A 27,247-nucleotide genomic window follows, 5' to 3' on the forward strand; every position below is an offset into this window, starting at 1 on the left:
CCGGTATATGCTAATGTCCCACCGGAGAGTTCCGCTGTAATAAAAGAATAGCGAACAGCCTGTTGAACCGAAATACGAGTCTGAAAAGTCCGAATCAAACTGAACGTAGGGCAGAAAGAATCTCTATGGGCAGAATGATGGTAGAAATAACAGTAAGACTCACCCTCCTGGCTCCCACACGCTGAATGGGGCTTAGCGACTGCCCCTTGAATTCCCCGCCACTGCAAACAAGCAAGGGGACGGCGTCCGATCGTCGCTAGCTCAAGAAGCCTGGCCTGGCTGGATAACATAAATGGACCTTCCTCTTCTGTCACACTAGTAGTTTTACTGCACATATTTATTAGCATAGATCCTTATGATAAACGCGTTCAGTTTTTTACAAAAAATTAAAAACAGGACAAAATTGACATTTATATTAAAATGACGGGACGGTCGGGAAATATGAAAAAAAGGTACTGTCCCATTTAAAATAGTACGTATGGTCTGCCTACCTTACTCCCTTTGCACGCGCTTCCTTTCCCCCCACCCCCTCCTTCCCATATGTGAGTCTTGATCTCACTCCTTGCGGGTTTAACTCTCTTCACAGAGGAAACTGAAGCGGAACACAACAGGGTAATTTGACAGCTAATTTATCTGAGATCTATTTAAAAACAGAACAAAGGGCATTTAGTGCAGGAGACACTTTGGATGATCACAGCGTCATGTAACGAGCCTGCAAACTTTGAAAATTCATTGGGGCTTATTCCCAAGTAAGTGTGCATGGGATTTCAACCACAGTGCTTTAGAGCAGCCTTCCAGATGTGTTGGACTACAGCTCCCAGCATCTCTGCCATGCTGGATGGGGGGATGCTGGGAGTTGCAGTCCAACACATCTGGAGGCTGCCAGGCTGGGGAAGGCTGCTTTAGAGGGTGAGCTCCAAATCATGAGTATGTTTATTGGAACTGAATCCCATTGGTAATTTTTCTTACCATTGTGGCTTCCAAACCTGTATGCTTTCCAGGAAGCACGTTCCATGAACTATCTTCCAGTAAATGGGTTTAGGATTGAGATGCACCTGATTTATTTTGGCAACTCGTGTAAGGTACCAGATGGGGAAACCTCAGTGTGGATGTGGAGACTCCCTGCAGCTATTTTCATGATTCGAAAGGCCACAGAAAACCACCACCCAGGTCATGGAAATGGCTGCTGGTTGTCGCTTTGTTTGGTTCAGGTTGTGGTTCTTTCACAGCAAGATATTGTTTTGTTGGGGTGGGGGCAGCCCAGACTATTTGCATGTGTGAACCAGCATTCAGGCTTTGTGCTTTTGCTTACCAGATCTAAAGGCCTGGGCATTGCATTCCAAAGATACAAGAACAGTAGTATCTTAGGGGGTTGGACTCGATGGCCTTGTAGGCTCCTTCCAACCCTACTATTCTATGATAGTGTCAGCTTCTACCACCAAAGTGAATAGATGATACTTTTCTCACTGAGCATTTTTGTGTCTTTTGCAGGTTTGACTTTACTCATAAACGGCAGTCTGGTGGGGCAGGGCAGTTCGGTAAAGTGGTGGGATATCTAGAGCCAGAGAACTACGCCAAAGTGGAATTCGACGACAGAGCGGTTGGAACAAATATCCCAAAGCAGTTTGTGCCAGCTATTGAAAAGGTGATGTAAGATTTTTCCAGGTTTTGTAATATATCAAACTGGGCATGTACCCATTTTTATGTGCATCTTAAGGCCAATTATATGTAATTTGTGAGAGGACCCCAAGCTGCAGATGGACATCTTCTCAAGCTGATCCGATTCTTGCTGGGGGTTTATGAATAGCACAGCAGTCTCCTAATTAAATAAATTAGGCACTTTGAAACATCAAGATTCTTTCCTGTGATTTACTTATAATCAATTTTTAGGTATGATGGTTTCAGTGGTTTCTCACGCTTCTCACCTTAGATCCCAGGATACCACCGTATATTTTGGTTTAAACCAGCCTTCCTAACCCGGTGCCTTTCAGATGTTTGGGGCTACAACTCCCATCATCCCCCACCATTGGTCTTATTGCCTGGGGCTAATGGGAGTTGTAGTCCAAAAAAATCTAAAGGGCACCAGTTTGGGAAAGGCTGCTCTACGTGATACTCCATCAACCATGCAACATCTGATGTGATGACGTTATTTCAGGGATCCACAGCCAGTCAAGAGCTCCCTGTATTGTTTTATTGAAAAGTGTTGCATTTTAAAACATGTTTTAAAGACACTGGCTTGGGCCCTAAGTTGCTCTTCTGTTGATGCAAGGTAGCGGCAATTTTTTGCCAGCTTCTTAATTCTCTTCTTTAAAACTTTTTGGTAGGCAACCTGGTGGCTTCCAGATGTTTTAGTTCCCTGAAGCCCAACCAGCATGGCCAACGGTCAGTGTTAACGAGGACAGTGGTCACAAGCATATGGAGTGCACCAGGTTGCTTACTGTTTGTTTTCTAGCAGGATCATTTACATTAACCTGGTTTCATGAAATGTCTTTGCAGAACGAATTTCAGCAGATCATTTAATATTCGCCAACAATTTCCTTATTATGGATGGATTTTTCTCTTTTACCAGATCATTTAAAAATAAATATGCAGACTTGCTTCCCCACAACTGCTGCATCTACTTGCGGTTTTCTCTGTGTACTAGAAGGGAGTGCATTTCCATTTAAATCAAAACATGCTGGGAGACAGTTTCTAAAACTCTTCTTTGAGGGTCTACAGCTTGATGTGAAGCAGGTGAGGTCTGCTTCAGTGCTCACACAGATTATCCTGTTTTTGCTTTTTGAGAAAAGAGCTTGAAAGCACATACATTCCAAGAACAGAAACTGAGGAAATGAATATAACAAATATTCCTTACACAGGTAACCTTGGGCTACATCTGTTATGCGAGTGGACTTCAGTTCACGGAGCGAGTTAGGGCATCTTCCAGAGAAGGTGGTCCTGGGGGTCTGCTGGAGGGGAAGGAGGAATCCATGCTGCTGTTCCAGTGGTGGACAGACACTATTGGATGCAACCCTTTGCTTGGCTAGATAACCTACAATAGGATCCAGCTGATTTTGCCACTCTAGCATGTGGGTGTTTTTCAGTCATTAAGGTAGAGGAGCCCAGCAAGGACAGTGCAGCAAGCTAGACCACTTCTCTCGATCACCTTGCAGAGAACTGCTACAACCTGCCACTTCATGTGGCAGGCAGGTGAGCATCCATGGGAGTAGATCTACATGTTAGGCAGGCTGCCTCAGTGGAATGTAATAGCTGATGGCATGAAACATGGCAGATTTTACATAAACATGGTTGCAGTCAATGGGATAAGTTATGTTTCCTTGATTTCAAGAGGATTTTGGTACAAGCCAGGGCCAAACTAGACAAGACACCATTTATGCATTTAGCCATTCCATGAATGTCTTCTTGAAAGTAAGTAGCAGGTGCAGGGGTTTGATACAGATTGGAACCCTGCCAGGGGAAAAGCAGGAGGGCTTTAAGCTTTCACCCCTCAATGTAGTTCCAATCTCTACCAGGCCCCCTGTACCAAGCCTCCCATTCACACCAACTGAAAGTTTTCTTTTGATGCAAATAGTAGGCACATGGGGTTTGATCTGGACTGAGTACACAGGAGGGGGAAGAGGGTTAAACTCCCAACCCATTACAGCTGGGTCGCAATTAGGGGATCCTGCTATTTACTTTTTAAAAGTCAAAAAAGTTTAAACTGCCTGATTGCTGCCTCATGTAGTTTGGCCTCAATTCTCTGGATCAGGTCCTTAGGTCTGCAAAATCTGCTTATATAATTTAGGTTTCAATCCTATGCATGCTTATGTAGGAGTAAGTCCCACTGAACACATGGGACCGCTTGAGTAAATATTCATAGGGCTGTGCTGTTGAGTTCCTTCCCTAGTATTCTTAAGCAAAACCTTAAGAACATAAGAAGAGCCCTGCTGGATCAGACCAAAGGTCCATCTAGTCGAGCATTCTGTTCACACAGTGCCAACCAGCTGTCGACCAGGAAACCACAAGCAGGACACAAGTGCAGCCTTAATTTGTGTTGGCAAATAATGTAGTGTAGGGGGTGCAGGGAGAGGGCTGTTGTCAGTATTCCATCTGTTTTTATTTTCCCACCTTGTTCAACCTCCTTTGCGCAGCACGGAAAAATAATTCTGAAGTGGCTCAACCAATAAGACAACACACACAAAAATGTACCACTATTCATTTTACTGGAGGTAAGTTAAGTCAGTCTCAAATGTTTGTTTTCAAAACTTAAAATATTTTATCAAATATTTCACTAAAATGGCAGTTTTTAAAACTTCAAGACTTTTGTTCGTATATATTAAAAATTTATCATACAAAGTTATTGCTAGTGCCAGAAACCTGATGACAAATCAGTAGTTCTTCTTACATATATTAAACAATCTGCAAAAAAATGGTTTAGGAAGATACAGAGAAAAAACTTTTTCTGTTTATGAAACTACCCAAAAAAGAATATATTCATGGCGGATCAGAAGGGACTAGTGCAAAGCTTACAAATATGCTGCAATGATTTATATAGAAGAATAATCACAATATTGATTTTGGAATATTAAAATGGTAGGTGCTCTACACCATTGTAAAAATGTTTACACCTTTATAAACACAAGCATTCCTCTTGTTTAAAAATTACTTTCTGGATCAATGAAAAACCCACTAGTAGATCCCAGTTCTGCTCCAGAACCTTCAGCGGACTCTGAAGATTCTTCCTCTGCAGCGCAGTCATACTTCACTTTCAGAGGCTTGTCCAGCTGCCAGACAATACGCATATGGCAGGATAGAGACTGGAGAAATGTGAGATAATAACCAGTATTTATGTAGTGCTTTTGAGTACGTGGGGGAAGACCCACTGAGCAGACCTGCAGAGGACTGGACTGTGAGGCTGCAATCCAAAATCTGCTTACTAGAAAACAAACCCCTTTTTGTTTAAATGTAGTAAACATCCACGGGATTGTGCTGCAAAGTGTTTTGCAAACATTGGTCTGGTTTGCATGATCAAAATAAGCCAAAGTGGCTTATTTAAATCACATTTAAAGCATGGGTTATTGGGGGGTTGTTTCCCCTTCCAAGAAGCCACAGTGGCTTACTTTGATCATGCAAACCAAGTAAGTCTCTCAATTATTCATATAACAACCCTGTAAAGTACAGCGGTATTATTCCCAAATTGTAGGTGGGTTGCTAGGACTGAGTGACTTGACTAAGGCCTGCAATCCTATACATGTCTACTCAGAAGTAAGCCTTATTGAGATCAATGGGACTTAAGCATATATAGGTTTGCAGACTTCGTGAATTCATGGCAGAGACTTCCTAGTTTCTGTTCAGCGTCTCAGCCCCTTCACTATGCAAGCTTTCAAAATATGGCTATAGATTTCTACTAAATAATCTCACTTATTTTATGGGGGAGTTGCCATCTTAAGTAACATGCTTTTCTTACCTCTGAGACATCACTATCAAGCAGAACAGTGTAGTCAAATTCAAGTACATCATTGGCTCTTGTCTGGGCAGGGAAATAGAATGAAGACATTCAGTCAAAATTAAAATGGCATTTTAAAAGCAGCATCTTGTTAGCAATTCAGAAGTTGTAATTCATGGTTTGATTAAACCAAATATGCAGGAGAGGAATTATTTTTTGAGTTGGGTGTGTGTGTATTTTTGATTCTATGCCTTTGTGGGTGTTCATGATATTTCTGTAAAACCACTTCATTCTGTTCCAAGTACTGTCAAAGCATTTCGGATATTACCCTCTTCCCCACCATCATACACTACGCGCAGGGCTTCCTTGCTCCCCACCCTGCTTTTGCACACATTGGGAAACGGCTTGCATTTACTGTACATTATTTTCATATACTGCACTATACCAATTATGATGCTTATGTGATAACCAATGCATATGTGCTGTCTCCATTTGGTGGCAGAGGAAGTATTCACACTAGAACAGGAGCCTGAGAAGTCGTACTGATTTAGGTTGCACTCTTAAATATATGCAGTAGGGAGTAAGCACCATTGAATTTAGTAGATTTTACTTCCAAGTAAGCATGCTTAAGATTGCACTGCACCTGCCTTAAACAGAACTGCAGGTTACAGCCACACTGTAAACACAGTGTTGATCACAACTGGTCCTGTTCATATTGCTTCAAAAGTTGTAGCGAACATCAAGGGTTATATACAATGTTGCACGAGTAGACTTCCACTCATCCAACAAGATCTTTCTGTTCTGTCTTCGCAGCCCCCACCACACCCCCAGAGAAGATTGGGGGGAGGGCAGGCTGTAGGGGGAATCTGTTGATAGATGCTGTCCCGTCAGAGGAAGACACTAATTGAATACCATGTCAGGTTGCCTGAAAAACTCTCCCAGAGGTTAAGAACGTAACTGGCAGCACTTGCCAGGCTACAGAGAGGTGCAAGGGTCAAAGAAGACATAAATGAACAGTATAAGGGCAATTCATTGTAGATATATATGGGTTTCTTGTCGCATGGGAGCACTGTGCCATCTATGCACAGCCCAGAATTCTCTGCATCTATGTGGACATGTGAGAGAACTAGTCAGTTGAGCATGGGAGCTATGTGGCTTTGGCAGGCTGAGGGAGTACTTTTATGGCCTGTGAAGTCCTCTGGAAAAATCTGAGATTTCCCATAATAGTATATCAGGGACTGGAAGGAGATGGCGTGCTTAAGGGAGTTAAATACCCGACAGGTAAGCCAAACTGCCAATGAAACCATCCATGGCAGGGCCTTTGCCTTTTTGTGCAAACCATGTTAGCTTCACCTACCCACTGCTTCACATTCTTGATCTGTGACATGATGTAACCTGTGTCTTCGGTTGACTTTTCCCATGCAATATAATCGCTGCCAATGCTGGCCAAAGGCCACAGATGAACTAGGGAGGGTTCGTTATCCTCTGCAAGGGACAGAAGAGAATGGTTTACAAAATGTAATAACGAAATTCTTTTATAGTAGGCCGATACTGTTTCTAAAGACCTATTGCTAAAGACCTATGCTCAAGGCCGTGTTGTGCATACAAGCAGGGGTGTGCGTGTTTTCAAACAGAAATGTTTAAAATTGAGCAAAGAGACATATAACATTTTAAGAGTGGTAGAGGTGGGTTGATAGTGCCATCACTGCTCTGTAAAGAAACACCGATTGTTCTGTGGTGAACTCTGGAAAAACTGCTTCTGTAATTTTTGGCATAGCTCAGCTTCAATGGGGAAAAGCTAGCTGCGAAGGGCAATTATTGGCTAGCACCCATGCCATTACTAACACATTACCACTCCCCTTTCCAAATGTGGAGCAGATTTGCAAGTGAGTTTTTTAATGTTTGTGATATGGGTATAGGGAAGATGAAGGATGAATGTATATACAAATAAGCATATGTGCTGCTTAAAAAAAGATGGACTGATAGCTTAAATGATCCAATCTTCATTGCTGGTATGCATGTCTGTCATGTAAGCTGTGAACCCGAGCGCACACCACAGGTAAAGAACCTGCTGCAACTGATAATAAAATCCTAACTGGTTTCATCTTCAAGGAAGCTCTGGAGAGGCTCTGCAGTGGGCTACAAGGAAGGAAAAAATTCTGCTTAGTCTTCAGGTCTCCTTATTGAGGGACTGAGCTTCTCTCCATTGAGAATGCAAAAGGATATTAAATCCCAACAAGTGATTGCCTTTCTGTCTTCTCCCACAAGGAGAAAAAAGAAGGGGGAAATAGTTACTATTCACAGAAACATCCTACATGCCGCCCTACATGCAAAAGCACACTGACAGCTGTAGCCAGTGCAGAAGCCTCCCTAGTCTGGTAACTTCCAGATGTGGGAATTATGGGAGTTGCAGTCCAACACAACCGGAGGGCATAGAATCATAGAACAGTAGGGTTGGAAGGGGCCTACAAGGTATCACATTGGGGAAAGCGGCTCTAGAACATCTTCCAGCAACTCTCTACAAACTCTTTTTGTGTAAGAGTTTTTCTACACAAGGCTATTAATTGCTGTATCTAGTTTTGGTTTTGTCACAGAACTGAGATTCGAACTCTACACAAAGAACTTTTTCTTTCCTGCTTTTTCACTACACAACCTCTAAGTGGAGCTGCGCTATACCGGAATAGCTCAAATACACAAGGACAAACAGTGCCATTTTCCCCGTTCTAAAGTAATACTCCATTTTCCCCTTTCTAAAAAAATTGGGCAAGCGCTCTGAAAAAACAGAAGCAAAACTGGAGGATCACAATGTCATCTGAAGAGCCCGAAAACAACCATGAGTAAGAAATCCCGAGCGCACAATAAATGCCTCGTGTAGAAAAGCTCCTAAGACTGATTAAAGCTAATAATTTGAAAGGGATATACTAGAGAGAACATATTTGTGACAGGTATACTTCTGATGCTTAGGTAAAGGTTGTGGTCCCCCTGCAGACGTTGATCTGTGTCTTTGTTGAGGACGCAGTTCATTTTGACATGCGGCTTAGGCTTTTTCTTTAGGTAGAACACGGTTGCAAGGCAGGTCCCTAGATTTTGCTGAAAAAGCAAAACACATAATGTGGACCTTTTACTTCCAGACTAAAAACATCTTTATTAATCCCACCACCAGCACCACTTAACCCACTGGCCAGTCCAAGAGCACATTCTGAAAAAACTTTACAAGCACATCAAGGCAACTTTAGGAGCGTGAAGTTGTTGGGAAGGGTGATTTTCAACAGGGAAAACAGCACGGGGAAAGGATCAACCTCCCCTCCCAATGCACTATGGTTGCGATCCAGAACACATACTCCTGTGGCTGCTTTTTAAAAACACTCTAAGTACAGCACCTGAGAGAGATGAGCATATGGTAAACATCTCGTCCAGACCTGTAGTTTTGGAGAGCCGCTACTAGTCAGTGTTTATCAGGAGTTCACAAGCGTTTTGGCCCTGAGGACTGCATCCATACACATACACACACACACACACGCGCGCGTGTGCATGCGATATGGAAGGCATTGAGCTTCACCACACCAGGCTAAAATCCCACATCATTACCAGGGCTTCTGCTTCCAGATTCTTTGCTGGTTTAACACTGGCTCTTTACATGGGGCAGACACGTGCTTTCTTGTGGGGCAGGGGAATTGGAAGGGGTGGTGCAGGGCCTCCCCGCTGCCAGGAGAGGGGGGCCCACCACATGGCATGAAGGATGGGTCAGTGTGCCTGCTGTCGCCCCACTCCACAAAAGACAGGTTAGCGCGCCTGCGGGATGCAGCGCAGCATGGAGGAATCTCGAGAAGGCAGCACCCCAGAGGCGGGCAGGGGACAGGGGAGGCATGTTTTCTATATGTTTATTATACAGCCACTAGTTGGCACTGCTGATATATCGGATTGTGTCCGTTCCTTTTCAAGGCGAGATGAATGAGGAAAAGCACGTGAAGCGTCCTGGAGGTTGACAACATCATCTAAAGGACCCACAAATTTCCATGAATGGCCAATCACAAGCATGCAATAAATCATTTGTGAAAATAAGCTTGTTAACTTGCTACTGGAGATAAGGGAAGGGCATCTTTTGTTAGCACTAGCAAGGGAACCCCTTCCTTATGTCCAATCTCTCAGCACAGATAGGAGATAAGGAAGGGATTTGGAACAATGGAACATATTACCTGGGGAGGTGGTGGGCTCTCCCACACTGGAGGCCTTCAAGACGAGGCTGGACAGCCATTTGTCAGGGATGCTCTGACTTGGATTCCTGCATTGAGCAGGGGGCTGGACTCGATGGCCTTCTAGGCCCCTTCCAACCCTACTATTCTATGATTCTATGATTTCCTCACTAGCACTGGCTAGTGGGAAACCCTAGGGAGAGCCCCCATGATTTTTTCGGTGGAGGTAAATGCAAGGGTGTGTGGCGGGCCACCAAAAACAGCTTGGTAGACTGCACTGTATCCCTGATTTAGAAAATATTAAGCTAAATGGACCTTATGGTCTGATTCACTATAATGCAGCTTCATAGGTACATGTGTGTCCTTAGAACATCACAACACTGAGATGCTGCTTCTCCAAGTCCAGATAATGAATTTCTGCCTGTTGTGCAGTTGTTGCAGGCCCAGGAGCCCACAGCAAGGACAAAAAATGCTGATCCTATCAGCATCTTGTTCTTTCCCAGAAGGTGGGAGGAATGGGGAGAAATACAGGGGGGGAAAGAGTCAGGCTAGTTTTGCTTGAATGGATGCATGTGTATAGCAAGGAGGAGGAACAACTTCAGCCTCCATGGGACCATGTGCTCTGCTATTAGGAAGATGCTGCTGAGCTGTGACTAAGAAGAAGAAAGGCCTTTGCACAACATTTCAGGGCAGCAAGCAAATGTCTCTAGAGTGGGTATCAGCACTGCTGTCCACTAGAGGCATCTGTCCAGGCCCAGGTGGGCTACAGCCTGGCAATGTATGGATTGGACTTGTCCCACTGCCAATCTCGCTGTCTAGTAGACAGAGACATATCAGCTGTCTCCGCACTTGGCTGCTGCTCGTAGATCATGCAGCGCCCACACTTTCATGGGACACAAATGGGCAGAGATTCTACATCTGTATAACCAGGAGCCCATTATAACAGGTACGCTAGTCAAGCAGCAAGATACAAAAGGTGGTTTTCACTCCGTGGATGAGAGAAGGGAATCGTACGAAAGGAGAACTCAATAAAAAAAATTAAACATGCAGGAAGTTCAGTTTTATGATGCAAACCTACCCCAGTTTGAATGTCTTTTGTAGAAAACTGCAGGAAGTATTTACGCCCAACTCCTGGGATAGTCTGCAAGAGAATGAAGCAACAGTTACAATTCACAGTATTTTCTGTTTTTTAAATACCTAAAGTATAAATAACTAAAAGCATCAGATCAAATTATAATAATATGGAGGGAAGGACATATACAAGCATTTATGCAGGGAAGGGCATATACAAGCAGCTTCCACAGCAGAAAAGTGGGATCCATTTGTTAGGTACTAGAACAGATTTCAGGGCAATACGAGACCTGAAAGAATTTTGTTTTTATGTGGATAATGACCGCGGGATTAGAAAGGGCCATTTACATGAAGATTTAACCATTAAAGATTGGATGCTGGTTTGAGTGTACTGATTCTGGTGTGAACGCTGTTTTTGGATATTTATGTTTATATTTTGAATTTTTAAAAAATATATTAATACTTGGCACTCTGCTGCAGGTTACAAGTGCTTCCTATAGATCACGGATAGGCAACTTGTGGCCCTCCAGATGTTTTGGCCTACAACTCCCATCTTCCCTAATCATTGGCTGGGCTGCTGAGAGTTGCAGGCCAAAACAGCTGGAGGGCCACCACTGGAGCTGCCCACTACCACTGTATATAATCTCAGTCACCTTTACAAAAGCTCTATAAAAGATGCCAGTATTATCATCACCGTGTTAAGAACGTAAGAAGAGCCAGGCTGGATCAGATCAAAGGTCCAGCTAGTCCAGCATTCTGTTCACACAGTGGCCAAGCAGCTGCCCACGGGAAACCCACAAGCAGGACAGGAGTGCAACAGCACCCTCCCGCCCATGTTCCCCGGCAACTGCTGTACACAGGCATACCGCCTCTGATACTGGAGGTAGCACATAGCCATTAGCAGTAGTAGCCATTGATAGCCTTCTCCTCCAGGAATTTGTCTTAACTCCCTTTTAAAGCCATCGAAATTGGTGGCCATCACTATGTCTTGTGGTAGCAAATTCCATAGTTCAACTATGCGCTGTGTGAAGCACTTCCTTTTATCTGTCCTGAATCTCCCACCAATCAGCTTCACTGAGACCCTGAGGTCTCAACCTGGTGCTCTCCAGCTGTGTTGGACTGCAACTCCCACCATTCTGGGAAGCTGGGAATGATGAGAGTTCCCGTCCAACACATCTGGAGAGCACCAGGTTGGGGAAGGCTGAGCTAAGGGCTTGCCCAAGGCTAGCTAATGAGTGTGTATCAGGAGTGAGATTTGTACGAGTGATTTCCAAGCTCGGAGTGACTACTTCACACAGGGACTTGGATATGACTGTGATAAAACCAACTTTCATTAGCTAAATGGAGAGAGAAACCAGTGGAAGCTGGTGGCTCTGATGTCAGTGGGGCAGTGCATCCACTCCATGTTTCAATCAGAACTCTAAAGGAGCTGTCCAAAGTGCGGAGCTTGGATAACTTTAGAGTTCTGACTGGTTCTGATAAGCAGATTTACCCACTTAGTGGAACCAAACATTACATTTAGTTGTGCATGTGCACAACTGGAAGACGGGAGGGGAAGGGCTAGGGAGGAGTGCTTGGCCCAGATGTTTGTTCCTGGCATGATGAATCATGGTTCATATTGGAACGTGTAGTTCCACCATGGTTTACGAAGCCTTGAACAATATTCTGAACCAGTCCAGTGAGTTAAAGCCTACAGATTGATGAAAAGCATAAACGGGGGGAAAATATGTGAGCCAGGATAAATATATAAATAAATATATAAATAAATGTATAATGCTTTAATAGATTTTAGTTGAAATATTCATATCCTACTTTTCAGTAATGGCTTCCAAGGTGGCATACAAAACATACAAATAAAACATAAAAATACAGTTTTGAAGTAAGTCCCATTGCGTTCAGTGGGGCTTACTGCCAGGTAGCTGAGCATAGGATTACAGTCTGAAGAGGTCTTCTTTGGTCTCTACTTGCTCAGGAGAGACTTAAAAAGAAGGCCTTCTATTACCACTGGTGCTGCAATCTTCTAACTGCAGAGGGCATGGTTCAGCCAAAATTAAGCACTGTTTTGTTTTGTCCCTTTGATTTTAGGGGAAGAGATTTATATATGCCAGATGGATGCTATGTTCTTTGTCATCTTTGCTTATATATTTATTATATATTCTATTTTATGTTCTTAGAAAGTTTTAAGCTGCAAGGCTAAAATGTGGAGGAGCAGCATTACCAGACTCTGCGGGCTATCCAATGAATTAATCATAAATGAAAGAAAAAACAGCCTGTCCTTAAAAAAATTGCTAACCTTGTTCAAACCTCTCTATTCTACTACCTTGTAATAAAACCGTTCCCCCTCTTCAAGGATATCATCAGCCAAGCAGGTATATTAAATCTTGGGCATTAAGAACAGGCTGAGAGGAAATGTGTTGTGTGTGTAGAATATTTAGGACCTTTCCATGGTCTACTTTCATTTCATATTCCCAGTTCTCAAGCTGGAAACGTACAGAAGCATCCAAATAACTGCAGGCTGGAATTTTGCACACTCTGGACAGGTGATCAAGGGCATAAGTAAATTGTGGGTTACCAGATTTTCAGCTGGCCCCTGTAGCTGTGCCTGTAACAGCTGCTCATTATATAGGTTTGCAGGTGACAATATTTATTTCCATAATGTGAAAAGTTTCAGCAGCTGATTTCTGCAGAGCCAACTGCTGTTAAAGTCAGCTGTTGTTAAAGTCACAAGAGCAAGCTGGGCCAGGAGCTTTCTGATCAGTTGGCAGCCTTTGTTACCTAGCTTCATGATATAGCTTGCATTGTGTATGGGTATTAATTTTCATGCATCTTTTACTAACTTTAAATGCTTGGGCATGTAGATACAGCCCTGTAAACAGTACTGCCCTGGTTCCTAAACTCTCACCCAAAGCACCAAGTACATTTTCAAGCACTTTTTCTGTCTAACCCAAAAGGATGTAGTTTGATGGATAAGGAAAGGGTGGAGGACATTCCAAAACTGCTTGCAAGATTGAGTTTAAAGCTTGACAATGCAATGCTTTTTTTCTAGCCTCCTCACTAGGAAAGAAATGCATTGAGGACTCATTTTACCTCTACTAGATTAATCTTTCACGACAGTGGGAAAGAAACAAAAAATTTAATGAGATTTCTAACTTCTGGCATGCTCCTAATTATTGCATCTGGCTACCAAATATTGTTAAGATTTTAATAAGTATAATTTACTTAAGGATTTTTTTAATAGTATTCCCATCAGGAAATGATAGTGACACAAACAAGTTACCCCATATTCTGTTAGGGCCCAATGATAAACCAGATCCATTATGAGATAGCTGTTTATAAGAGATATGGGTGGGTTCATATATAACTCTATGCCCACTATGGCAGCCATTTTGTGAACAGGCAAGCCCCCTCCCCTTTAATGGTATCCACAAGATCATTAGCTGTTGAAACAAAGATATGTTTTTTATTGTTTTTTAAAGAAAAGCCTTGAATAAAGCTCAAGACCCAATAGCGAATGCCCCTAAATTACAGATTAGGAAATGCAAAATCCTAACCCCAAAAAGGATTTATGTGTCTGTAACAAGGAGACAATTGGTTGGCATGGCCTGGCAAAGCCTCATCTGCCATGCTTACCCATGCCAAACAGATATAAAAGGCACAGGAGCCCCTGTAGCTTGCAAGTATTTATCCCAAGCTGGCATCAGAGAGGCAGCCTGGCCTGAATAGGCTCTTTGAACACATGAAATTGTGCTGCACTTATGTTTTCCCCCACCTCCAAAGCAGTGGGTTTTTCCCTTAGAAGAGTAGCTTCAGATCAAACTGCATCCAAAAACATATTTTTGATGAAGTCCAAAGGCTGGAAATGTTAACAAACACTCTCCTTCAATCCAGGCCAGCCAGCTGGTTTGTTTTGTAAAACACTACAGACATTACTTACTCTTTTTTCTCCCCAGCAAACGCCTCTGTGTTACAAGAGAGGAAAAAAGAAAACATTGCCCCAGGCTCTGCTGCCTACTTAAAGAATTTTTTTCCCAGATTTTCAGAATGACAGAATGCAATACAAGGCTGAATACTCAAGTGGAGATCCTAGGACATTGACAGTTTCAGCTTTAACCCACTGGGACTAGGTTTGCAGGGCAGTCTTCAAAGTTTTCACAAGTGAAGCTTGAGAGGGAGGGTGAAGGAATTGTTGCAAGCCACCCATGTTTATCCTCTGCTTAAGAAAGACTCAGCACTTGGCTGTACCAAAGATCTAAACAACCAGCCTGGCTTTCCACCAGCATGTTCGGAGAGCACAGCAGATCCCTGGATTTGCAATTTTATTGATTGCAGCATCAATTATAAGACACATGGCAGGATTGGATAACATCCCCAAGGTTTCTGAGAATGTATGAATGACTTTCATCAAGTACTCCTCTCTGTAGTACTATACTGGCTAAAGGTCAACTCGGCTTTTTAACGTCCACAGACACAGGGGGTACAACACTCCAACAGGGTGAAATCCTATACAAAAATAAGTCCTGCTTGAGTTCAATGAAGCTTGTTCCCAGGTTATGTGGGTAAAGCATTACAGCCCAAATGACTAGTGCTTTTGGGAAAGTACTAATAAAGTAGCCACTTTCACTTTGTGCCAAAAATTACAAGTACATTTTGAAATGTATAAGTTCATGAATATAGCTGTAAAATTAGACTACGTTGGCGAATTCACAGGTCTCCTTCTCTTGTAAGATTAGAAAACTCTGGAAAATCCAAAGCTGCTGGCAGGAGATTCAGGGCAGACCAAAGGAAGCACATCTTCACACAACACACATTCACTGCTACATGATAAGCTCACCTCTAGCTTAGATGGCTTCAAAAGGGAGATTAGATCTGACAACCTTAATTATAAAGTGTGTTCCAAGCATCCAAATCATGCTTTCTTCCCCTTGCTCCTTTGGTGGTGGGAATCATGGTAGCAAGAAAATCCTCTTGGACCATATGGCAAAAGGATGCTGCTTGTTCTTGGTTATATTTTACTAGATGACTTTAAATTATAAGAATCCTACCATTTCTAATTGAATTTTACTTTTGTACAGGTAGGATGGAAGTATGATTTAAAGCAGAGGTGTTGAGCCTCAGGCCTGGGGGTGAAATCTGGCCCGCCTGGGGTCCCAACCCAGCCCTCTGGGGTTCCAGACGCCTCCTTTCCCTGGCTCCACTCCCAGTCCCCTGACTACCGATGATGGTTTGGCAGTTTCCCAGCTTTTGAACAATTCCCTCCCCACCCCCATGCTAAAAGGCTGAAATGCCTCTCCTAAGGCTTCTTACTGGCAATAAAAGCTTTAAGCTACAGCATGCTGGTATTTTCTGTATTTTTGGTCCCACCCCTTTTGCCTTTAGCCATACTACTCGGCCTCGGGCCCCCTCCTCCAAAACTGAATTTGGCCCTCGGGCTGACAGAAGTACCCAGCCCCTAAACCAGGGGGCCCAGACAAGTTTAAACAGTGTGTGGATAGGCTTAAGAGGCTGCAGGAACTGGCCCTAAGGTGCTTCTGGAATTTGTAGAAGATGCGATTCACCTGCAAAACCTATGGAGAATGTAACTTAAGAAGCACCCATTCAGCTTTAAAAGAAGCAGTGCTACAGCCTTGAAGACCGCAGCAGTGGCGGCAACGGAGACATCTAGGAGCTGGAGGGAGGGCGCTTTCCAGATGAACAAAGGAGGCTGCCTTATTCCGAGGCAGACCATTGGCCCATCTAGCCCGCTATTGTTGACACTGGGTTTCAGGCCGGATTTCTTTCCTAGCCCTACCTGGAGATACTGGGGATTGAGCTGGAGACCTTCTGCATGCAAAGCATTTGCTCTACCACTGAGCTACTGCCCCATCTGCAGCACCCGCTTTTGTTGCTGCTACAGACCACCAAGAGCTACACTGAGAGACACAGTGCCTCAAGGGAAGAAGCCCCACATGGGGAGGTGGATCCATCTGGCTGCTTGCACCCACTACTGGGTTGAAGGGAGGGTTCTTCCTTCAAGGCTCACTGTGGGTTGCCCCTTCAGGGAGCAGTCAGGGCTGCCCTTATTTCAGCGTATTGTCTGCTTGTTGCTAGAGTGCAGGTTGGACTTTCAGGGTTCTGGGATTTTGTCCACTCAGCTCTTTTTATTTTTTACATCTTGCTTTTCTACACAAGGCATTTATCATGCACTCGTCATTCCATACTCATGGTTGCTTACAGGTTCTTTAGGTGATGTCATGACCCTCGAGTTTCACGTCTGTGTCTAACCAGCACTGTCAGCGAGGTTTTTTTTGGAGCAGCGAAAATGCGGCATTTAATTGAGAAAGTGAAAGAAAGCGAAATTTTGTCTTGTGCGTTTGCAGTATTTTGCTATACCACAGTGCGACCTAGAGGTTATGTAGTGGAAAAGCAGGAAAGGAAATGCTCCTCATGTAACCCTCAGATCTCAATTCTGCAACAACTGGAAGTGGATACAGCAGATTAACAGCCAATTAACAGCCTTGTGTAGAAAAGATCTCTATCTGCCAGGCCAGAGTAGAACCCAAACTGTGCAAGTGAGTTCTTGCTTGAGGCAGTGTATCCTTTATCCTTTTCTTCCTGATTAGATTGGGGGTTGAACTTTTGGGCAGTGCAGATGCCCTAATGTATTTTTGGCTCCTATGTGAATGAGGTAACATCAGTTTGCCTGTTGGCTATGTTTTGTGTTGGTCCAGCTATAACTCGCAAATGCTTAACTTATTGTTAGATTTTCTTTTAATGCTTGTATTTTTGTACTGTAATATTAAAAAACATCTCATGGCCCATTATGCTCTCTCCCCATGCCCCCGCGCTAGAAAATTGTTGCAGTGCCACCATCAAGTATTTTGTGGTTGCAAATGCAGCTTAATGAAAAAAAGGAGGTCACTGCGCTTTCAGCATAAGAGCTCAAATATCTGAATTTAGCAGGTAAGGTATTTCCTCCCCACAACCCAGTATTCACCACCGGCGTAATAGTGTAATAGCTTAACGTTGGCACACCGCTTCTGTTAAGATCTGCAAGTAAAATTATAGGTACTTCAAGCCAAACAAAGGAATCCAAATATTTCAGTGCTTAGTCAACATCAGGATCCAGTATCCTATCTGGGGCACTCTGTATTCTTGCACTAGCCGATTTGCAAAGGCATTTACATGTCTTTGTAAATGGTTCACAGTTGTCACCTTGAAGACCTTTCTTTAGAAACAATGGTAGTATTTCCAATCTAGCAGCTGCAGGGGACAGGGAGATACTGGTGAACTCATGAATCTAAACTGGTGATTTTCCAGTACTAATTCTTTGCAATAGAGAAACAGCAGCATGGCATTGATGGGAGTCACTAGTTCACTGCTAACGTTTCAGCCTAAGCAAAAGTGTGGATCCAAGCATCCATTACATGTCTTGATCATCCCCAGCAGACATAGAAAACAAGTTGTCTTGCGTCCCAACGTGGATGATGGCTAAACTTCTTCGGAACTTTCTCGCCCCAGGCTAACTTGATGGAGTCACTCCTGGTGTCTCGGTAAAACGCGTGCTCGTCTGTACTGGCCCTTTGCCAAGTGCTAAAAGGACAAATGGTCACACCGATTCTCTACGTGTGAATTGCATGCCATTGTACACAGATGGAATAGAGTTACCAACTTTTGTTCCTTTCAAAGCTCCTCTGTAGTTGAAACAGTGACGACGAGACGGGAATATCGCGGGTAAATCTTTTTCCCGAAATGGAGATGAAGGGAGATGGGAAAAGCTTCACTTGCAATTTTTCTGCCATCTTAAAGGCACAGTGGCCCGGGGGGCGGGGGAGAGTGAGCAGAGAAAAACCATCATCGCTGGAAACTACAGGTTCCAGAAACAGGGCAAGGAGCCCAAGGAGGGCCTCCCCTCCCATCTAGGGCTTCACCAGAGCCACAGCTCCCCAGGGCTAATTTCAGAACCAGGAACACTGTTGCGGCGGACACGCCTCTGACCATGTGCAGAGTGCATTTCCCTCCCATGAAGTCCAAGGATGGAGCTCTTGGAGGCTCGCTCTCCTTCCGCCGCCCCCCCTTACCTTGACCGACGCCTTCTTGACGTGCCCCGGCACCCGGAGAGAACTGGGCGACCCTCCCATGTAGTTGAAATAGTGGACGGCCGTCTGGGCGGCCCGCGCCACTGGCAAGCTGGAGGCGTCCAGCGCCCCCCGGGCCGGGAACAGCAGCTGCTCCTGCCAGATCAGCTTTTGCTGGGGCCAGCCGTCGCCGCCGCGGCCCCGAGCCGAGCAGGACGACAGGGCCAGCAAGAGGAGGGACGCCGCCAGTCGCTGCATCGCGGCGCGCGGGTGGACTGAGCCGGAGCGCGGCACGAGCGGCCGCCCGCGCACAAATAGTGCCCGGGGCTGCCGGCCCCGCCCCTGGCCAGCTCCGGCCCCCGCCAGGAGGCGCCCTTCCCCGCAGCGCCGACGCGCTTCCTTCCTTCCTTCCTTCCGCTTTCCCCGCGCTGCTCGCCGCTGCGCGCCGTCGAGGCGCTGGCGCCGCAGGGCAGCGGCTGGCTGGATGGGTGGCGGGGGCCCCGCTCGCCCGCGCGTTCTCGGCGCCCGAGCGGCAGCAAGGCGCCGGAGGAAAGCCTCCGCTCCCGCCCGCCCGCCGGCCTCACGCTTCGCGGCCCGACGCGCTTCTCTGCCTGCGGCAACGCAAGCGGCACGGCCGCCCCGCCTCCGCCCAAGGCGAGGGTCGTAGTAGCCGAGGCCTGCCCGGAAAATGTGGCATCTTGCAAACGCCTCCTGAAAAGTTCAGCCAGGCTTTCCCTCGGCTGCAATCATCTTATTATATTTTGTTGCTGTTTATTCGCTCAGTCGCTTCCGACGCTTCGTGGCTTCACGGACCAGCCCACGCCAGAGCTTCCTGCCGGCCGTCGCCACCCCCAGCTCCCCGGAGGCCGAGTCCGTCGCCTCCAGAATATCATCCATCCATCCCGCCCTCGGTCGGCCCCTCTTCCTCTTGCCTTCCACTTTCCCTAGCACCAGCATCTTCTCCAGGGTGTCCTGTCTTCTCATGATGTGGCCAGAGTACTTCAGTTTTGCCTTTCATATCATTCCCTCAAGTGAGCAGTCGACTTTCTTTCCTGGAGTACGGACTGGTCCGATCTTCTTGCAGTCCAAGGCACTCCCAGAATTTTCCTCCAACACCACAGTTCATTTGTTATATTTAGCAGTATATAAATATCACAAATAAATAAGTCAGTTGGGCAGCTGAGGGGGAGAACTCCACAAACACGTCTCCCCATCCCTAGAAGTAAAATTAAATACCTAACAACTTGCTGCCCTTTCGTGACACCCAAAGTCTTGCTGTTTGAGGTGACCCTGTGGCAGGGCCAAACGTGGCTTTGACGCAGAAGGAGGATGACATGAGCCAGTGTGGTGTAGAGGTTAGAGTGCTGGACTGGGGAGAGCTGGGTTCTAGTCCTCCTCAGCCATGAAGCTGATCCGGTGACTTTGGCCCAGTCACTGACTCAGCCTAACCTACCTCGCAGGGCTGTTGTGAAAAAATAAATGGAGAGGAAGAAGTTCATTACGCTGCCTTGGGCTCCTTGGAGGAAAACCAGGATATAAAGGTTACAAATACATAATATCTCATGAAGACTCTAGTCCACTGAAAGCTTACGCCAGGGATGGAGAACATCTTGCTCTCCAGGTGTACTGTACTCCAGCTCCCATAATCCCTGATCATTGGCCATGCTGATTGGGGCTGATGGGAGTTGAAGTCCAACAACATATGGAGGCCCACTGTTGGTTTATTCCATAATAAATGGGTTAGTCTATATGGTGCCAGAAGACTCTTTGAAAAGCAAAGGTAGTGGTGCTAGGCGTAAGCAAAGAATCCCAAATCCATAAAAATGCAGGCCAAAAAAAGGAAGAACACTGAGTAGACATGTATGGAATTGCACTGTTTAGGAAAAAGGAAATCCTACTTTTTCTTCCATTATAAGGCTGAAGGTGTGGTGTACATGAAAGATTCCCAAGTATCTCATTCAGGGATGACAAGACCCAAACCTGCTTAACTTCTTCAGCAAGATCTGTGTCCCCAGATATTACTGAGGGATCCGCTTAGCATATAGCAAAGGCTAATCTAACTAACATCCTGTGTATATCCCATTGAGTTCAGTGGGACTCACTTTCTCCCAGGTAAGTCAGTTGGACTTACTTCCAAGTAGTTATGCATAGGATTGCATTGTAACTCTGCACAACCACTCTTGCACCCCATCTTAAGAATATCAGAAACTGTAGACTTTGGAGCTTTAACGTCATGGCCTACATTAGCAACCAGTTCTGGAGAACTCAAAAGCTTGTTCACAACTTTGGGACATTTGCTTGGTTGTCCCATAGTCCATTGCTATGCTGGCTAGGGAATTTTGGGAGTTATAGGACTTTCTTCTGTCTAAACATGCAGAGGATTGCGCCCTTATTTATTTTACTCTGCCCAGTCACGAACATTCTCTGTGTGGATCACAAAACTAAAAGAATAAAAACACCATACAAAAGAACAACAATAAACAGCACAGGAAAAACAACAATGTAAAACATAGAAGAGAAGCCATTACAATTTAAAATCCAAAATGCCTGAGAGAAATGCCTTCAGCTGGTGACAAAAGGATAACAATGTAGGCCGGGGGCAAACCAGTGGGGAGGGCATTCCATAGATGGGGTGTCACAATTGAGACAGCCCTCTCTCCTGTAGCCACTTTCCTAGCTTCCTTCATTGGGGGACCCAGAGAATGGTGTCTGAAGATGACCTGAAGGTCTAGGCACTGTATTACCCTACAGTAGCTTCTATGTTATTTTTTTAATTATTTAGCAGTTTTATCTTGTTAGTTTTCAAGAATCTGATTTTTATGACTGAAGATTTAACTTTTTCTCAACTGGTGTGAACTGCTTTGGACACCTGTTAGAAAAATGGTGCAAGTGAGCTGACTTCAGCCTTTAGTGGTCTAATTTTTTTAATCTGCAAAATTATTGTTCCAAAAATGTACAAAGAGTGACCATTCCCCCAGCCCCCACTGACAAAGGTTTTGTTTCATTCTATTGGTGGTGGCTGAAACCACACAGCATATGTTCTTTTTTATATTTTGAGTCATACTTATATTATTTACATCATGATCTGATGTATGTTTGGACTAGAACATAATGGTTGCTTTAAATATATGATATATGTGTATGGTGATATGATAGCTTCCAAATCTGCTGCCTTCAGTCTAGGCATTTTTGTTAATTAAGAATGCAATCCTATGTATGTTTAGACAGAAAATAGTCCTACAACCATGGCTGGCTGAGGAATGCTGGGAGTTGTAGGACTTTTTCTGTCTAAACATGCATAGGATTGTGCCCTTATTACTTTAATTTTGCTGGCGGAGATCACCTGGTTCATCCCCAATGCTGCTAGACAATGTAAAAGCCCTGCTGCTGAATCAGACAATTTTGTCCCCTCCAAATTGGACAACTATATGCCTCCAGGGAGCCTACAATCAAGACATGAAGGCAATACCCTTCCTCTGCTGTTGCCTCCCAGCATCTGGTATTCAGAGATAGACTGCTGCTGAACATGGAGGTTTCATTTAGGTATCATTGTTAATAGTGGTTAACTACCTGTCCTCTAGCTTGCTGCCCACTTGCCTGTAGCTGTTGCATGCTCTTAGGTCTGATCATCTGATACCAGCCCCTTGAAGGATGGGCAGGCTCTATGCTAATAAGGTACGTACCACCTAACAGTAAGGGCATCACGGTCAGGGAGAACACATGTTTGGGTGGTAAGAGATCATCGCTGTGGGTGGGATGAGTAATTAATGTGCTTCCCGAAAGATCTCCTTGAGGCTCAGCATGGCAATGGCTGTTTACTTTTCCAGAACACACATAAGGTAACAATAATAGAATATTTGTATATGAAATGCACAGTGTCCCCATGGCTTCCCCAAATAGCTATGAGACCAAGTTATTGAATGCTAAGGTCAGGAGATACATAACATTAAAGCAGCTCTGTAAATAAGCCACCCCTCCTCCTCCTACCCACTTACCTGCGTGGAAATCCTATACTAGGCTTCCTTAAAGTGTGGAATATCCACCTCTCTTGCAAGTTTTGAAAACAGCAACCTTTTCCCTAAATAGATGTGTGGCAATATTTATTCCAGAGTTTGATTAAAATCAAAGGGCCCAGAAATTGCCATGGCTCAAAAAGAGTTGCTTTTAACCGGTGGCCTATCAATTGACCATCTCTGGGGTAAGGGTTAAAATGAAGGAGGAAAACTGCTACAATTTTAAATCATCATACCAGACTATTAGCTTACAAGCCAAAATGTTCCTTTTCACATATCCTGCTTCTTAGCTATTAGTGTAGCAGTCATTTAGTTTAGCTTACATCATATCCAAAAAGTTTGTATCTTTACCTCCCCACCCCACAAAAAATCCTAACATTTTTTGTAACCAGCACCCAACTCATAATTGCTAACATATGTCTTTCTAATGTTGTGGAAATTCAGACAAAACACAATGTTTTTGTTCCGTCTCTGGCATTTCACAACTAGATTTATGGAACAAGTTGTTTTTAACGCTTCTCTGTAAACATCCACATGCTTTCCTTAAAAAAGAAAAGAAACAAAGTCATTCATAACTTTTCCCTAATTTCATCATAATTATTTTTATTTTCATTTATTAGAAACAGAACCAAGCCTTTCCTCCAACCTGTTAAAAGGAGGATAGGTTTATGAATGGGTATTAACCATGATAGCTAAATAGGCCCTCCATGTTTAGAAGACCCTCTGAATACCAAATGTTGGGGATAAACAGGGCAGGGGTGCTGCCTTCATGCCCTGATTGTTAGCTTCCCAGAGGCCTCTGATGGGCTACTTTTGGAAAGAGAGGCTTTAATCCAAAAAGAGATGAATGGAAGGAAAACAGCCACTCACACTTTTCTTCAAATACTTGTGCAAGGCAGTTCTCATGGGTCCAATTGCGCAAGCTCCTGCCCAAGCAGAAGAATATCTTTCGAGTTAAGTTTCATTTTTCTTGTGCAACGCTCTAGCCATTAGTAGGGGTAGGCAACCATTGTGGTCAAAGGACACAACTGGCAATTTGAGAAACTGCCCTGGGCACCACCACAGAATGGCTGACATGGGAGGCATGGCAAAGGACAAGGGGGGTCTGAGCCGCAACATGCTAAACAACTCGTTTGGACCCACAGTTTTCAGCAGCAACTGACACCTATTTCAAAGCAATCTCAGCTGCCAGGTAGAAAATATGTTATTTATTTTTAAAAAGTGGGAGGGGTAGGGCACCTGGGCGAGCACCAAGAAAGGTGTCCAGGGGCGCATTGGAGCCTGTGGGCACCATGTTGTCCACTTCTGTTCTAGAAGTGCAAAACAGCTCTTCTGTGAGCAGGAGATGCTTTCTGCATGCAAAAGGGCTCAGAATGTGGCAGTAGGTGAACCTTTTGTCTGATCCATTGGGATTCTCCCCATGCTCTCTATTATATAGCCTGCTTGAAGGCCCCAGCGAGGCACTACTGTTGCATGTGAAGGGATGGGAACCAATTGAAGATACTAGCCAATTCTCACAGAAATCAGAAATAACCCTTCTTAGTAATTTTGGAGTGTTGAGCCAGTCTTGGGAATGTGCCAGCCCCCAATCAGATCATGATGCCCCAGGTCCTTGCTCATCCTGATTTCTGAACATTTTCCAAAATGTGGGGAGAACATAAGTTGGAGCATTCCAATGGAGCATATGTTGAAATATTCACAAAACCACTTCAGTAACCATTCACTGACATCTTCTGAGAAACAACAATGTTGAACTACCTTCATGTTGTAGAAAATGGTGCATGAACTGGTCCTAAGTTGAGGTGGCATGTCCAGGATGTCTGAACCTAAACTACACAGGATGGCTGTAGCCCCCACCCTCCCTGATAATTCAAATATAAAGGCTATCTTTACATGAGGCATTTATAGTGCACTCATGATTGGTCACTCCTGGAAGTTTGCTGGCCATTTACATGAAGCTGTCAACCTCCAGGACACATCCAGTTGCATTTGATCTTTATCCCGCTAAAAAAAACATCCCACACCTGAGATAATCCACTGTTTAAATGTAAATCCGCTTTAATGGCTCTGTGTAAATGTATGGTCCCGTAATAACCACAGCCTGGGAAGCCATTGAGAAGAGCAGGAAAATCACAACTGCGTTTCCCCCTCCTCCAGCATGTCTGCCTGTTGACCTGGGCTGGGAGGAGAGTTTTCTTGGCCAGGCTAGGAGAGGCTCAAATCAAGTGTGGAGCTGGCTGGGGGAGAAGGAAGAAGAAGACGGCGACTCCCTATGTAAATGGCTGGAAGCCACACAATATCCCTGTGCGCTGCTTTGCAGAGAGAGAGAGAGAGAGAGACTTGAATCCCTCAGGAGACCCTCTGATTCACCACTCACTCTGTGCCCCGAGGCCACAATTTGTGATTAGATCTGGATCTTTATCTTGCTTAGAATGTGGAACAGAAGCCCCAGTAAATTGTGAAATAAACAGCCTTGTGTGATGAACCCCAAAGTGTGGGATGAAAGTATGTTTAATCTCAGGTCTGGGGGCCAGATTTGGCCCACCTGGGATCCCAATTTGTCCCTCCCATGTCCCCCATCAGGCCACACCCCTTTCTCCTAGCTTCACTCTCTTTCTCCTGACCACGGATGGTTTGGTGGGTTCCCAGAGTTTGCGCAGTCCCCCCACCCCTGCAAGTCTAGGGCTGGATCTACACTTACCGCCTTTTTTCGCTTCCAATGAGGTTTCACCGCCTGCCTTTCACAGTACGCAGTAGCCGCCTCAAATTGGAACCGGAATTTCCCACTTCCGTGCTCCCGTTTTCAATACCCTAATATCCTAGTATTTCCCCTTAATGTGCTCGGATTTTCTGCCTTTGCTACCATATCCGGTCGTAGTCCCCTCCCCTGCCTGTCCATATGTGGTGGTGTTTGTATTTCCCTCCTGTCCAACCACAGCTCTTGACGGCCCCATGTCTTCTTCCAGCTACTGATCGCATAGCTTCTTCAGCAGCCCCTTTTTCTTCAGCAACAAGTCGGCCCCAGTCAGTAGTGGGATGGGCGACCACCTGGGAATCAGGCTTCCTGCATTGAGCAGGGGGTTGTTCTATCCCTTCAAATGAGATTAAGTTTTACCCCCTCCTATCCCCTGCTCAGGATGTTTTTTTTTTTAATTAAGGTGTTATCCTCGCAGAATCGGGGCTTCTCCGCTATGTTTTTTTTTTTTTTCTAATTCAGGCATGATCTTCAAAGCTTCGAAGTTGTGAAGCAAGGGTAATGCTTTAATTTAAAAAACACACACATCCTGAGCAGGGGAAAGGAGGGGGTAAAACTTAATCTCATTTGAAGGGATAGAACAACCCCCTTCCCCTTCATGGATCACTGCCTTGTTGTGGCGAAGGGGCTTGCGTAACTCAGTGAAGCCATAAGCTATGCCATGCAGGGCCACCCAAGATGGACAGGTCATGGCAGAGAGTTCTGACAAAATGTGGTCCCCTGGAGAAGGAAATGGCAACCCACTCCAATATCCTTGCCAAGAAAACCCCATGGAACGTATCACAAGGCTAAAAGATATGACACTGGAAGATGAGCCCCTCAGGTTGGAAGGTGTCCAATATACTACTGGGGAAGAGCAGAGGGTATTTCCAAGTAGTGCCAGAAAGAGTGAAGCGGCTGGGCCAAAGCCGAAAGGACACTCAGCTGTGGATGTGTCTGGTGGTGAAAAGAAAATCCGATGCTGTAAAGAACAATATTGTTTAGGAACCTGGAATGTCAGATCAATGAATCAAGGTAAGCTAGAGGTGGTCAAACATGAGATGGCAAGATTGAACATTGACATCTTGGGAATCAGTGAACTAAAATGGACAGGCATGAGCGAATTTAATTCAGGTGACCATCATATCTACTACTGTGGGCAAGAATCCCTTAGAAGGAATGGAGTAGCACTCATAGTCAACAAAAGGGTGGGAAAAGCAGTACTGGCGTACAATCTTAAAAACGATAGAATGATCTCAGTACGAATCCAAGGCAAACCATTCAACATCACAGTAATTCAAGTCTATGCCCCAACCACTGAGGCCGAAGAAGCTGAGGTTGATCGGTTCTATGAAGACCTACAACACCTTCTAGAACTAACACCAAAAAAAGATGTCCTCTTCATCATAGGGGATTGGAATGCTAAAGTAGGAAGTCAAGAAATCACCGGGATAACAGGCAGGCATGGCCTTGGTGCACAAAATGAAGCAGGACAAAGGCTAATACAGTTTTGCCAGGAGAACACGCTGATCATAGCAAACACTCTTTTCCAACAGCACAAGAGGCGACTCTACACATGGACATCACCAGATGGTCAATATCGAAATCAGATTGATTATGTCCTTTGCAGCCAAAGATGGAGAAGCTCAGACAGAGTGCCTGAGGAAGTATGGATGGAGGTCCATAACACTGTTCAGGAGGCAGCAACGAAATCCATCCCAAAGAAAAAGAAATGCAAGAAAGCCAAGTGGCTGTCT

At 44.8% G+C, this 27,247-nt stretch overlaps 1 protein-coding gene across 1 annotated transcript; it reads right to left on the minus strand.

Annotated features, from left to right (window-relative positions):
- Positions 1-4,177: 4,177 nt before the first annotated feature.
- LOC146351478 (ovocalyxin-32-like) lies at positions 4,178-19,030 on the minus strand. Its single transcript, XM_084847369.1, has 6 exons — positions 18,747-19,030; positions 10,697-10,759; positions 8,377-8,515; positions 6,783-6,910; positions 5,447-5,509; positions 4,178-4,796 (listed from the first exon to the last, which is right to left on the minus strand). Exons 1-6 carry the CDS (start codon positions 18,999-19,001, stop codon positions 4,635-4,637), a joined length of 810 nt encoding a protein of 269 aa, XP_084703495.1. The 5' UTR covers positions 19,002-19,030; the 3' UTR covers positions 4,178-4,634.
- Positions 19,031-27,247: the final 8,217 nt, after the last annotated feature.

This window comes from Heloderma suspectum, chromosome 3 (assembly GCF_057233095.1).
Source record: "Heloderma suspectum isolate Gila_16-S chromosome 3, 16-S_ref, whole genome shotgun sequence".
NCBI classification, from domain to species: Eukaryota; Metazoa; Chordata; class Lepidosauria; order Squamata; family Helodermatidae; genus Heloderma; species Heloderma suspectum.

What these genes read in the sequence shown, in the direction of transcription:
- LOC146351478 (XM_084847369.1), bottom strand. Translation starts at nt 19,001, where the DNA reads ATGCAGCGACTGGCGGCGTCCCTCCTCTTGCTGGCCCTGTCGTCCTGC. An exon ending in TCAAGAAGGCGTCGGTCAAG is followed by an intron (nt 10,760 to 18,746) that starts GTAAGGGGGGGC and finishes ATTCTCTTGCAG; the next exon opens with ACTATCCCAGGAGTTGGGCG. An exon ending in CCTTTACCTAAGCATCAGAA is followed by an intron (nt 6,911 to 8,376) that starts GTATACCTGTCA and finishes TGTCCCTTGCAG; the next exon opens with AGGATAACGAACCCTCCCTA.